General features: G+C 45.0%; 1 protein-coding gene across 1 annotated transcript; it reads left to right on the plus strand.

The window, feature by feature from the left end:
- Positions 1 to 815: 815 nt before the first annotated feature.
- LOC124707431 (jacalin-related lectin 3-like) lies at positions 816 to 10,859 on the plus strand. The gene is made up of 11 exons (XM_047239086.1): positions 816 to 1,487; positions 3,580 to 3,815; positions 3,905 to 4,045; positions 4,138 to 4,569; positions 4,892 to 4,964; positions 7,725 to 7,789; positions 8,297 to 8,515; positions 8,809 to 9,273; positions 9,377 to 9,607; positions 9,685 to 10,026; positions 10,142 to 10,859. Exons 1-11 carry the CDS (start codon positions 1,046 to 1,048, stop codon positions 10,655 to 10,657), a joined length of 3,162 nt encoding a protein of 1,053 aa, XP_047095042.1. The 5' UTR covers positions 816 to 1,045; the 3' UTR covers positions 10,658 to 10,859.
- Positions 10,860 to 11,689: the final 830 nt, after the last annotated feature.

Genomic DNA, 11,689 nt, shown 5'->3' on the forward strand with positions numbered 1-11,689 from the left:
TGGCCGCAACAGGCCTGTTCCAGTGGTGCTTTGAGAACCGGCTCGGCCCAGGCATCCAAAGCCGAAATTTGCTCGCCCCATGCGAGCCAAGAGGGATGCATGCTACCAAACGCGCCCTTTGTTTCGCTGGCGAAGGAAGAGTAAGGCTGGCAATGGGTCGGGTTTGGTCAGGTCAACCTAAACTAGACACATGCCCATCACCCTTATCGGCACACACCGTGACCCACGACCCTACCCATGGGTAAGAAATGAGACCCATGCCCAAACCCATCGGGCAACCCGACCCTATCGGGCAACCCATCGGGTACAAAAAATGGAGAGTTTAACGCAACCAAATATTTAGAACACATCGGCACATTGTTGGACTGCCAGGATGGAGAGTGGTGTGTTCATGTTCATGGCTTTGTGACTGCAAGTAGTACTAATATGCACATGTTTGGTATCTGGATACAAGAGCTTTGTGTGTAAACAATGTATATTGTCTACATGTATAATGTATGTGTATCATAGCCTATGTACCATATAAAATAATTCAATTATTTTAATTTGTAATATTAATTGGGTGACCCATCGGGTAACCCTTGGGTATAGACTGATACCTATACCCGATCTACGACTAATCGAATTGTCCATGGATCCTTTACATGGGTCAAAATGCCGGCTTGAAGGAAGAGGAGAGCCGCGAGGCCCGCGACGTCGCTGTGCTGCGTGGCGCGGCGCCGGCCCCGCAAGAGAACCCGATCGCTCCTCCGACTGTTGCTGCAGTCCCCAGAGCCAGAGGCAGAGCCATTTATGTTGTCGCGCACACGTGGATCACGCCTCGACCAATCCGCCTCGCTGTTCTTGTTTGTCCCGCGACGCTCTCTCTCTCTCTCTCTCAGTCAACAAACACACCATCTCCCTCCTCCTCCTCCGATCTCCCCCAGAGTCCGTGCTCCTCAATCCAAGCCCACGCCCTATTTATACACCGCAGTCTGCGGACCAGCACCATTCCAAGGGAGGCAAATCCAGGGGTGGAGCTGGACTGAGCTGCGCCGCGGCAGAGATGGCCTTCCTCGCCCACCTCCTGCTCCTGCTGCTCTCCGCCTCTACCGCGGCCGCCGGGCAGCGGACCCTCCCGGTCTCAGCCTACGAGCCGCTCTTCGACGCCTGGTGCGCGGAGCACGGCAAGTCCTACGCCTCCCCCGGGGAGCGCGCGGCGCGGCTGGCCGCGTTCGCGGACAACGCGGCCTTCGTCGCGGCCCACAACGCCGCTGCCGGCAACGGCGACGCGTCGTACACGCTCGCGCTCAACGCCTTCGCGGACCTCACCCACGCCGAGTTCCGGGCCGCGCGCCTCGGGGGGCTCGCCGCCGGCCCGCGCCTCGCCGGCGGGGACCGGACGCCGGCGTCGTCGGACGGGGCGTTCGAGGGCGCCGCGGTGCCCGACGCGCTCGACTGGAGGCAGAGCGGCGCCGTCACGGGCGTCAAGGACCAGGGCAGCTGCGGTGAGCGCCCGATTCTCTCAATCTGTTTCTCCGCTTCTTAACACTGCAGAGCACGTCTGCTGTTTTCCACCCGTCAGAAATTTCGATGTTCCTCTAGTTGTTTGAATTCGATGCTACAAGAAATTTATATCGATGATTACATCAAAAGCGTTGTGACTTTTGAGGTCCATACGCATATTCGATGCTAATCCAGGGTAGGAAGCAGAAGCTGACACCTGCCAGATACAGTAAAAGCGTGCATCCCCCTTTCATAATTCTCGACTCGGTGGATAATCATGGTGATAGATTAATTTGCTATCACTTGTCATCTAACAAACTGACTGCATGTAGTAGTGCTTCTCATCATGCCTAGTTAGAAAAAAATATATCTCAGTTAACTCGTTTGGAGCCCAGTTTGCAATTTAACTGACTTGCGTTTCGACAAGCTATACTGTTTTTAGTCACTTAATTGGGCAGCACTTGTTAACCTTGAGAGTTCAAAATTTTAACACTACGAATGATTCAAGGGATTGAAAGTGACTACATATAACTTATAGCTAACCATGTCGCTAAATTATTTGGTTAGCACTTGGCATTTAGCAACATGTTTGCACGTAGTTGTTATCCTTATGCACATTAGACAGAATGATGAAAAAATTCACCTGTTTATTTGTCAACTTCTGATACAACTAGGTAAACTAGGCGGCTTATCGTTTTGGTTGGTTGGTCCAATATGCAATTTTACCCCACTAAATTTCTGCCAAATTATATTGGTTCTTAGTCACTTATGCTCTTCCCAGCACTACATCCACAGGCTTTGTTACAATGTTATCCTCAAAAGATAAAATGAAATATCAAGTTACTGAACTGACTACACAGGTATACTACTAGTTTAGATAGATAGAAACTTCTGCCACTAATTCCTTAGGTGATGTTGCTTCTTAGAGTGTCCCACACAAGACAATTGCTTATAGTTTTGTTATATTCCACCATGGAAATAGATGTTTCAGTTTGTAGTATTTGTGCCTTATGGCTTAATAGTCGAGATTCTTTGAAGTATTAACTTACATACTATAAGCAAACTAGCATCCTTAGCTCTTGCAAGCTAGTACTAAGACTCCACTGGCTCATGGACCTTCGCGGGAGGATCTCCATCGACCTTTTGCTCGACTTCATCTCACTTCGGCAAATAGTGCGAGGCTGTAACGTCGACCCTGATATTGAAGACATCTTTCGGTGGAAGTCCACGTCCGGGAGTTACTCCGCCTCCTCCGCATATGCGCTACAGTTCGAAGAGACCCAACAGTCCCCACTACGTCATATTTGGCCGGCCTGGGCGCCCCCAAAGTGCAAGTTCTTCTTCTGGTTGTTGTTGCAGCGCCGGGTCTTCACAGCGGATAGGCTGCTTCGTTTTGGGATGCCGAACCAATACTTCTGTCCTCTTTGCCGAAGAAACCTCGAGACCCCGGCGCATCTCTTCGCAGAATGCCCTTGGGCTAGGGAAGTCTGGGATCGCACTGCGGGTTTGTTCGCCTGCCCAGCCATTCGGCAACCTGATGGCGATGATCGAGCCCTATCCTGGGCGGTCTCCAAGCTGGCGGGTACTGACCGTCGTGCTGCCTCGTTGACCATTCTGGTGGCTTGGGAGATATGGCGGGAAAGGAATAGACGTGTTTTCTGTAATAAAGAACTGAGTGTGCCTAGCCTAGTCCGACTTATTACGGACGAAGCTTCTAGTTGGGTGCTGGCCGGTGCGAGGCACCTTGTAAGGGGAGAGTAGACCTTCGTCTCGCGGTGGATCACCACCGCCCTACTTTTCTGTACAGTTTTTTCTCCATCTATATATGAAACCAGCAGTTCTCCTGCTGAGATTCAAAAAAAAAAAAGTACTAAGACTGATACTAAAGGTGCATGGCTCTGCTTCCAGGAAGTGGCACCTTTGGACTAAAATATAGCCTTTCTTTCCTTATGTTGAAAGATGGACATACTTGAAGTATATTTTCACTTAAAAAGTTGCTGATATCTCATTGCATATTTACTAAACCCTAGTGGTACTTCCGGTTAAGGTGGTGTGTATTTTTTCTACTTATAAATGTTGTTTTCTTTTGGTCAGGTGCTTGTTGGAGCTTCTCAGCTACAGGTGCCATGGAAGGAATAAACAAGATCAAGACAGGGTCTCTCGTCAGCCTTTCTGAACAGGAACTAGTTGACTGTGACAGATCCTACAATTCTGGCTGCGGTGGTGGGCTCATGGATTATGCTTATAAATTTGTTGTTAAAAATGGTGGAATCGACACGGAGGAGGATTACCCTTTCCGTCAAGCAGATGGAACATGTAACAAGAACAAAGTAAGATGGAGATGTAGAAAACTACCTTGTAGCATGTTTAAGCACTTGATATGTCATATTTATAAATTTTGTATCATATTTGTTTGCAGCTGAAAAAGCACGTGGTAACAATCGATGGCTACAAGGATGTACCTGCTAACAAGGAAGACTCGTTACTACAGGCTGTTGCCCAACAACCTATTAGCGTAGGAATATGTGGCAGCGCTCAAGCGTTTCAGCTATATTCACAGGTTTGGATACAAGTTTTGGCTGTTCTCTCAGTAACTTATGCAATACACTTTTATCATAAGTTGAACTGTACTTTCATTGTTTTGCTATTCAGGGAATCTTTGATGGTCCATGCCCAACGTCTCTTGATCATGCAGTGCTAATTGTGGGATATGGTTCTGAAGGTGGCAAGGATTATTGGATTGTGAAAAATTCTTGGGGCGAAAGATGGGGAATGAAGGGCTATATGTATATGCATCGAAACACTGGCACATCCTCAGGCATGTGTGGGATAAACATGATGGCATCGTACCCTACAAAGACTAGCCCAAATCCTCCTCCTTCACCAGGCCCTGGTCCAACGAAATGCAGTGTTTTTACCTCCTGCCCTGAAGGATCCACCTGTTGTTGCTCCTGGCGGGCATTGGGATTATGTCTTTCCTGGGGCTGTTGTGAACTGGAAAACGCAGTTTGTTGCAGTGATAACCGTTCTTGCTGTCCCGCGGACTATCCTATATGTGACACAGCTGGGGGGCGGTGCTTGAAGGTAGTAAATACAAGAGGTTTTATGCATTCATTATCTGAGCTTTCATCATGTTTGTGATTACAAACTGGCCTGCCTAATAGCTTGATATGGTTATGTTTTCGTCATTATTTATTTTGTTTGACAGATGCTCTAGACTAGCCTTTTGCTTCTATCATAATTTTCCTCGTATCACATTTCAGTTTTTATTTTAAGGGATTGTTATAGCTGTGTAAGTTGAGTCAAGTTGCCAGCGTGTATTTACTACAATTAGCACTGTATTCTGATGGCTAAAATACTCGGTATTCTGATGATTGAGAATTTGGTAAATTGTTTACTGTTTCAGGGCAATGGCAACTTCTCCAGTATAGAAGGGATTAAGAGGAAGCAAGCCTTTTCCAAGGTTCCCTCTTGGAATGGTTTGTTGGAACTGCTGGACCAATGAACACACACAAAAAAGTTATGCATCACAGGTAAGATCATGCCAACTTGACTGCCCAGTATTGTTATTGGCATGCCAAATGCAAATGCTTCTCACCTTTTGAATCCCTTACACTAACCAGTAAACATCCTTTCTCCAGACACATAGACGCACATGTATGCGGGATCTTATACAAGTATTGGTGGGGTTCACTGCGTTCTTCAACTGTATGCTCTCCTACTAGCCTCTAGCTGCTGGTTGTCTTGCACGGAGATGTGTCCAAGAAGGGAGATGTCCAGAACTCCAAAACTGTATTGTAGCTAGTGTGTATTGGTGGATCACGTAGCTGGTGCTGTACTGTAATATGTGTACATGTCAGATTAGCCTATGATGTGCTCAGATATTCGTTACCCGGATGGTTTACTTTTACTCCACTTTTATTGGATGGAAGAGAACCACTCATAATAAAGTGCTCTGTGCATCCAGTTCAGTAATAATCTTAAAAAAAAAATACAAATCTGGCTTTTCCTACATGTCTGTTGTGATGCTAAAAATTTATATGCCTAAAATTTTAGAAATCTACCTCCCTCCGCACATGAAAGATGTTTTAACTTTGTCTAATTTTAGTTGTATCATGATGCTAGTCTAAATACTTTAAATTTAAACAGATCTAAGAGCCTGTTTGATTTGTAGGATGCTTAGAGCAAAGAAATAGGAAAACTGCAGGATTAGAATGTTACTCAGTTAAATCGTACAGGAAAAAATTTCAAGTAACGTTTGATTCACAGGAAAATTAAAAAAAAGTGTAATGATGTTTGAGTGGATGATGAAAAGTTTCCTTCAAAATATAGTGCAATGCAATCCTATAGAAAAATTTCTACGCATTCCTAATGATCAATCAGATGAATCAAACGATGCATATTAAAAAAATTCTAAGTACGAAAATCCTACAATATTTTTGTAAGATTCTTTTGAGTCAAACAAGGATGCATATAGAAAAAAATTCTAAGTATGAAAATCCTACAATAATTTTGTAAGATTATTTTGAATCAAACAAGCCCTAAGGCTATTTCGTGGGATATAGAGAGTATCTTATATAGGATTATAGGACTCCTTTGATTCTTGGGATAGGACAAGCTTGAAGCTTATGAATAGGAAATGCATGGAATTAGAATGCCATGTCTACATGATTTCTATAAAAATACTATGAAGTATCTTTAATCGTGGCAAATAAGTTTTTCATGAGGTATGATCTAAATTTATTTATATAGAATTTACACTACAAGATTCTTATAAGAATTTTTCCTATAAAATATATTCTATAAATCAAACGATTTACGTACGATTTTTTATAGAATTTAAATTCTATATATTTTTATACAAATTCTATGAACTAAAGGGGCTCTTGCATGTGACGCGATTTTTTCGCTCTCAGGTGCACCAGAACTCGTATTAATCGATAAAATTATGAGAAGTACTAAAGATAATTTCAAAAATACGCCACAAAACATGCGCGTAGAGAATATGTGCATGTACGTGCATGACAAGTTTCAACCTAAAATATATAGGTATGCAAGCTACACAAAAATAGCAAATTTCACTATTCATAATATAAGATTTAGACATATAACAAAGGTTCATTTTCACTTTTTTTTTGCTGCCCACATATATGTACTTTTTAAAATAAAAATCGCACGAGTAAGTATTAAAGTGACATGTACATGCGTGAATAATTTATTTTTTCTACTAAAACATTTAAATAGCAGAAAATTTAGGTGCGCTGGTACAAAGGTTCTCTTCCATATTTTCGATCTTTTCCATATTTTTGGCTCTTCATGGTGCTAGTTTATGCCATGTTCTTTCGTTAATGTTGGAGGAGGTTTGCCCATGCGCCATGCCAGTGCGAAAACTGTGGTCCAGCCTCCAGAGCCGGAGAAGAGGTCGCCGGACAAAACACACACCACTGCGCACCCGACGGACATGTTCGGACCTCGATACGCCGTCGAAGGGGCAATATGCGGCGAGCCACCAGTCCCAGCCGCGAAGCCGGAGGCCGTGCGCCCTGCGCCGCCAATTTGATGCCCGGGGCTGAGGGCGACGCGGCCGGAGCCACCCAACTTGGCCACGTCCGGTTCTGCTTGCATCACGCGCGCCCTCGACTCACGGCCAGCGCTCCACGATTCCTCCGCGGCAAAGCCGCGCGGTGAGAGTCGGGTGCCTTCCAGTTCACCAAGGTAACAATCCGACCCAAAATTTGTATTCTCCACATTGAGAAATTAGGGATCTAGGAAATTCGTTCGTCAGCTCCGTGTGCAGTGTGAGGCCGTGAACAACGTGGTGAAAGTCTTCCATTCCTTTCCATTTCATGCCACAGAACCAACAAGTGCTAGCCAGTGAAAGATAGAATAAGGAATCCTGCAAAGGTAATTTCTGAAGATGGTTTTCACCCCCAGCTCTTCACTCGACCCACTAGTGTATTGGAATTCAGCCATCCACACATATCGAGATATTATTCTGCACGACATGGGGGATTGGGAGATGACATTTTGTTGGAGAATTGCTGAAAAAGAAGCCTGTGCTTCTTTAATTCTCCATCGCCAAAGTCAGCATGGGAGACGGGCAAAAAAAGAGAGAATCTGACAGACTTGGAAAAGATTGCGTTGTTTTCCAATTTGCGTGAATTGGCTCCAGCAGGCCAGAGAATCGAGTTCCCTTCGGTTGCTTTCAGGTCTCCCCAGCCGTTAACTCGGCTGCCTGCTTGCGACATTCCTCGTGGCCTTCTTGTTCCTGCGATCCTATAAATTGCCAGGCCGTTGTTTCTTGGTGTGCCAGGAAGCAGAGAACATAGTAGCGGTAGCAGACCGGTGCTAATAGGAGTCCACTCTTAACTCTATCTCTCAAGTGTTTGAGCCTATTGGCACGACGGAAAAAATGGTACAGTGTTCTGTCAGCTCATGACCCTGTGTGTGCATATTTAGTTGGTTTATGTTCCTCAATACTCAGTATGTGTGTGAACGACAGAGAAATGGGATAGTAACATGAATAGAATTTTCAGAAATGTTATTTGGTTAAGGATTATAGTGGCGCTTCCAACATCTTAGGTTTTTCTTTTTGGAACTTGGAGCTGTAGTCCTCGAGAAATTCTTTGGATCCATAACTGAACTAATCACATTTGCACTTTTTTGATCCATCTAAAGGATGCTAACTGAATGACATGACATCAGTTTGATTTTACTAGATAAGCACATTATTTTCTTGATGAATCTGTAATTTCTAGTATTCATATTCAATGACCATGCTCTGATAAGATCTTGGTTGCCATCTTAATAGAGCATCCAGAGTGGCAACGCAAAGAGCCCCATAGTTGTTGGGCCTTGGGGAGGGATTGGAGGATATCCTTGGGATGACAGTGTGTACTCGACGATACGCCAGATTGTGATCACTCATGGTGCAGCTGTCGACTCAATAAGAATCGAGTATGATCTGAAAGGAAATTCTATCTGGTCAAAGCCGCATGGGAGTACGGAAGAAGGGTCTGATACAGATAAGGTCTAATCTACTAAACCCTCGTTAAAACATTTTCCATTTGTATACTCTCAATCTGTAAAGAAATTGGCTATGATTATTGGCCTTGATAAAGCAAGTATGAAATTCTATACACAAATATGATAAAGTGGAAGGATACATGTTAGCACATAGTTTTGTACTTCTATATTCCTAGCTCGCATTTATGTTGCTTAGATTAACATAACTACTTTTATAAAACACAAGTCTATATTGGAGTATTTATGATTCAATGTTTCTGAACAAAATTATTCAGACTTCGTATTTATGATGTACAGGTGAAGCTAGATTTTCCTGGAGAAATTCTTGTGTCTGTAAGTGGATACTACGGATCAGTCTGTGGGAGTCCAATTATCATAAGATCACTAACATTTCAGAGCAACCGTTCCAAGTATGGTCCTTTTGGCACGGAAGATGGAACACCTTTCTCACTTCCAGTGAGCAGTGGCAAGATTATTGGTTTCCATGGAAGGTCTGGGTCGTACCTCAACTCAATTGGCTTTTACCTGAAGCAAGTTAATGTTCCAAATCCTTCAAGTTATCCAGCCTCGCCTCAAAGTCAAAGGCCCTCAAGTGCATACAGCAGAAATGGTTATAGTGCTGCTGAGGGTGGTATGGAAGATGACATGGTCCTTGCAGTGAGGGATCGAGGTGACAGCTATGCTGCTTATACTAGCAATTACCCCAAGCAGCAGTACTCATATCCATCTCCAAACTACAATGATGGGGCTCTCTTGAATAAGGTGTCACAAACAACCTTATCACATTTGCATTCTGCTATGCATTCTTTGAATGTCGGATTACTCTACATGCTACAGTCTTTATAATCCGAACTTTGCTTTGCAGATGGTTTCTTATCCCAGTTCTTACAGAGCAACTATGAGCAGCCCTGAGACGCACGGTCCATGGGGCGGTAGTGGTGGCACCATCTTCGATGATGGCACATACACCGGTGTGTGGCAGATCAATTTGACCCGTGCGGTTGGAGTCACTTCTATGAAGGTACTGTATGATCGTCACGGGCAGGCGGTATGGGGCAACAAGCATGGATTCAGTGGAGGAGTCTCGCCAGACAAGGTAATGTGATCTTCGGCATTCTTTTTGCTTTACAATGAAGTAGAGGATTGTGATGGCCTGACACTTATGCTTTGCAGATCGTGTTCGATTTTCCATCAGAGGTCTTGACTCATATAACTGGGTACTATGGTCCAACAATTATCATGGGCCCAACTGCGATCAGATCGCTCACGTTCCACACAAACAAGCGAAGATATGGACCTTATGGGGATGAGTACGGCACTTATTTCTCCACCAGTTTTACCAATGGAAGGATAGTAGGGTTCCATGGTAGGGAGGGCTGGTACATCGATGGCATTGGCGTTCATGTCCAGGAAGGCAAGGTGCCATCTCAGAGAGCTAGCAGACCAGCAAACGGGAGGAGCCCGTCACCGAGCTACAACATGCTAGCACGGTCACCAAGTTATATCGATGATGAGGTAAGTGATAAATTCTTATCCATGACATGCATAATATTTGAACAAATACAGTACACAAGTAGCTACAGAATGAACTCACTAAGGATGTAATCTGAAACTCTGACTGATTCTGCAGGTTCCTTATAGCATGGTGCAAGAACCTGTCCCGATGGGACCGGGGCCGTGGGGCGGGGAGGGAGGCCGACCATGGGACGATGGCGTGTACACTGGCGTGCAGCAGATCTACATCACGAGAGGCGCGTTCATTGGCTCGATACAGATCCAGTATGACCGAGGCGACCAGTCAGTGTGGTCGGTGAGGCACGGGACGAGCGGCCACATCACCCACAGGGTGAAGCTGGACAGCCCGCATGAGGTGCTGACGTGCGTGCGTGGCTACTACAACACCGACAGGGAGGAAGGGCCCCGAGCGCTGAGGTCCATCACCTTCATAAGCAACCGGGGCAAGTACGGGCCGTTCGGGGACGAGGTTGGGACACATTTCTCGTCACCGGCGACGGCGGAAGGAAAGATAGTGGGGTTTCATGGCCGGAGCGGGCAGCACCTGGACGCCATTGGCGTGCACATGCAGCACTGGCTGGGGGACCAGCGTGCCGCCCCCAAGTATGTCCTCTCCAAGTACCTCTTCTGAAGTTCTGATCCAGGAACTTGGTTGCTAGTTAGCCACACAAGAATCAATTATTTTTTGGATTTGGAATTGGAGACAGAGAATTCTTTGTAACAAATTTTGGCTGTGTGCATCTCGTGATGCAGAGCTGGAAGATATTTTAGAAACTAGAAAATATGTTACTGCGCGACGGTCCTGAATACATTGTTTCACCCTGTTTTTGTCAGTTGCAGTTTGCTTGTCGTGGAGAGCTGTGGCTGTTGGGTTTCAGTCCCATTTTATCATGTTGCCAGATGATTTGATATGCATGCCCGCATTTTGCACAGGATTTGCCAGCCTCGGGCCAGATGAGGCCATGGATTCGCTGATGAACTGTGCTTGTAGGTGTGTAGTGTAGGATGTATATTCTGACGGTTATTAAGGTCTGAGTTCTGGATGCCAATGGAAGCTGATATGCTCCACCACAAGCATGTAACGTGTTCGTGTTATAGCTCTGTAAAACCATAAGGTGGTACTAGATGAAAAGGCGTGCTTCACCGCGCAGCTTACGGTGCATTTTGGCACTGCAGGGTTGGCGTGGTGGGCTAATATGCGTTTTCAAAAGTGACATCAAGGCTTGCACTGCAATTGTGCCTCACCTGAACATGCATAATCATGTAGTCTGGTGACCAAATTGATGATCGATTCGGTGATAGACGTGATGATCTATTGATAGCCTGCTCCAATTTATTCACCCAAATCTGATAAGAGACTACATGTTTTAGTTCAAATTTGAACTAAACCCACAACACTTATTATGGATCGGAGGGAGCAACACAAATCTCTTACTGTAATTTTTGTTAAGTACTATACAACAACAAAGTGCTCATACGAATCACATCCAACTCACCAGTAAAATATCTAGTGGTGCCGGGTGTAGATACAGTAACCATTACCTGCCTTGTAGTGAGCAGCAATAGAAGACCATTTATTAGCTAAGAACTCAGGCCAATAAAAAACATGTACTTATTACTAAAGACATGAAGCAAGCAAAATTGCCTAGCCACAAGCCCACAA

This window comes from Lolium rigidum, chromosome 4 (genome assembly GCF_022539505.1).
Source record: "Lolium rigidum isolate FL_2022 chromosome 4, APGP_CSIRO_Lrig_0.1, whole genome shotgun sequence".
In the NCBI taxonomy this organism is placed as follows: Eukaryota; Viridiplantae; Streptophyta; class Magnoliopsida; order Poales; family Poaceae; genus Lolium; species Lolium rigidum.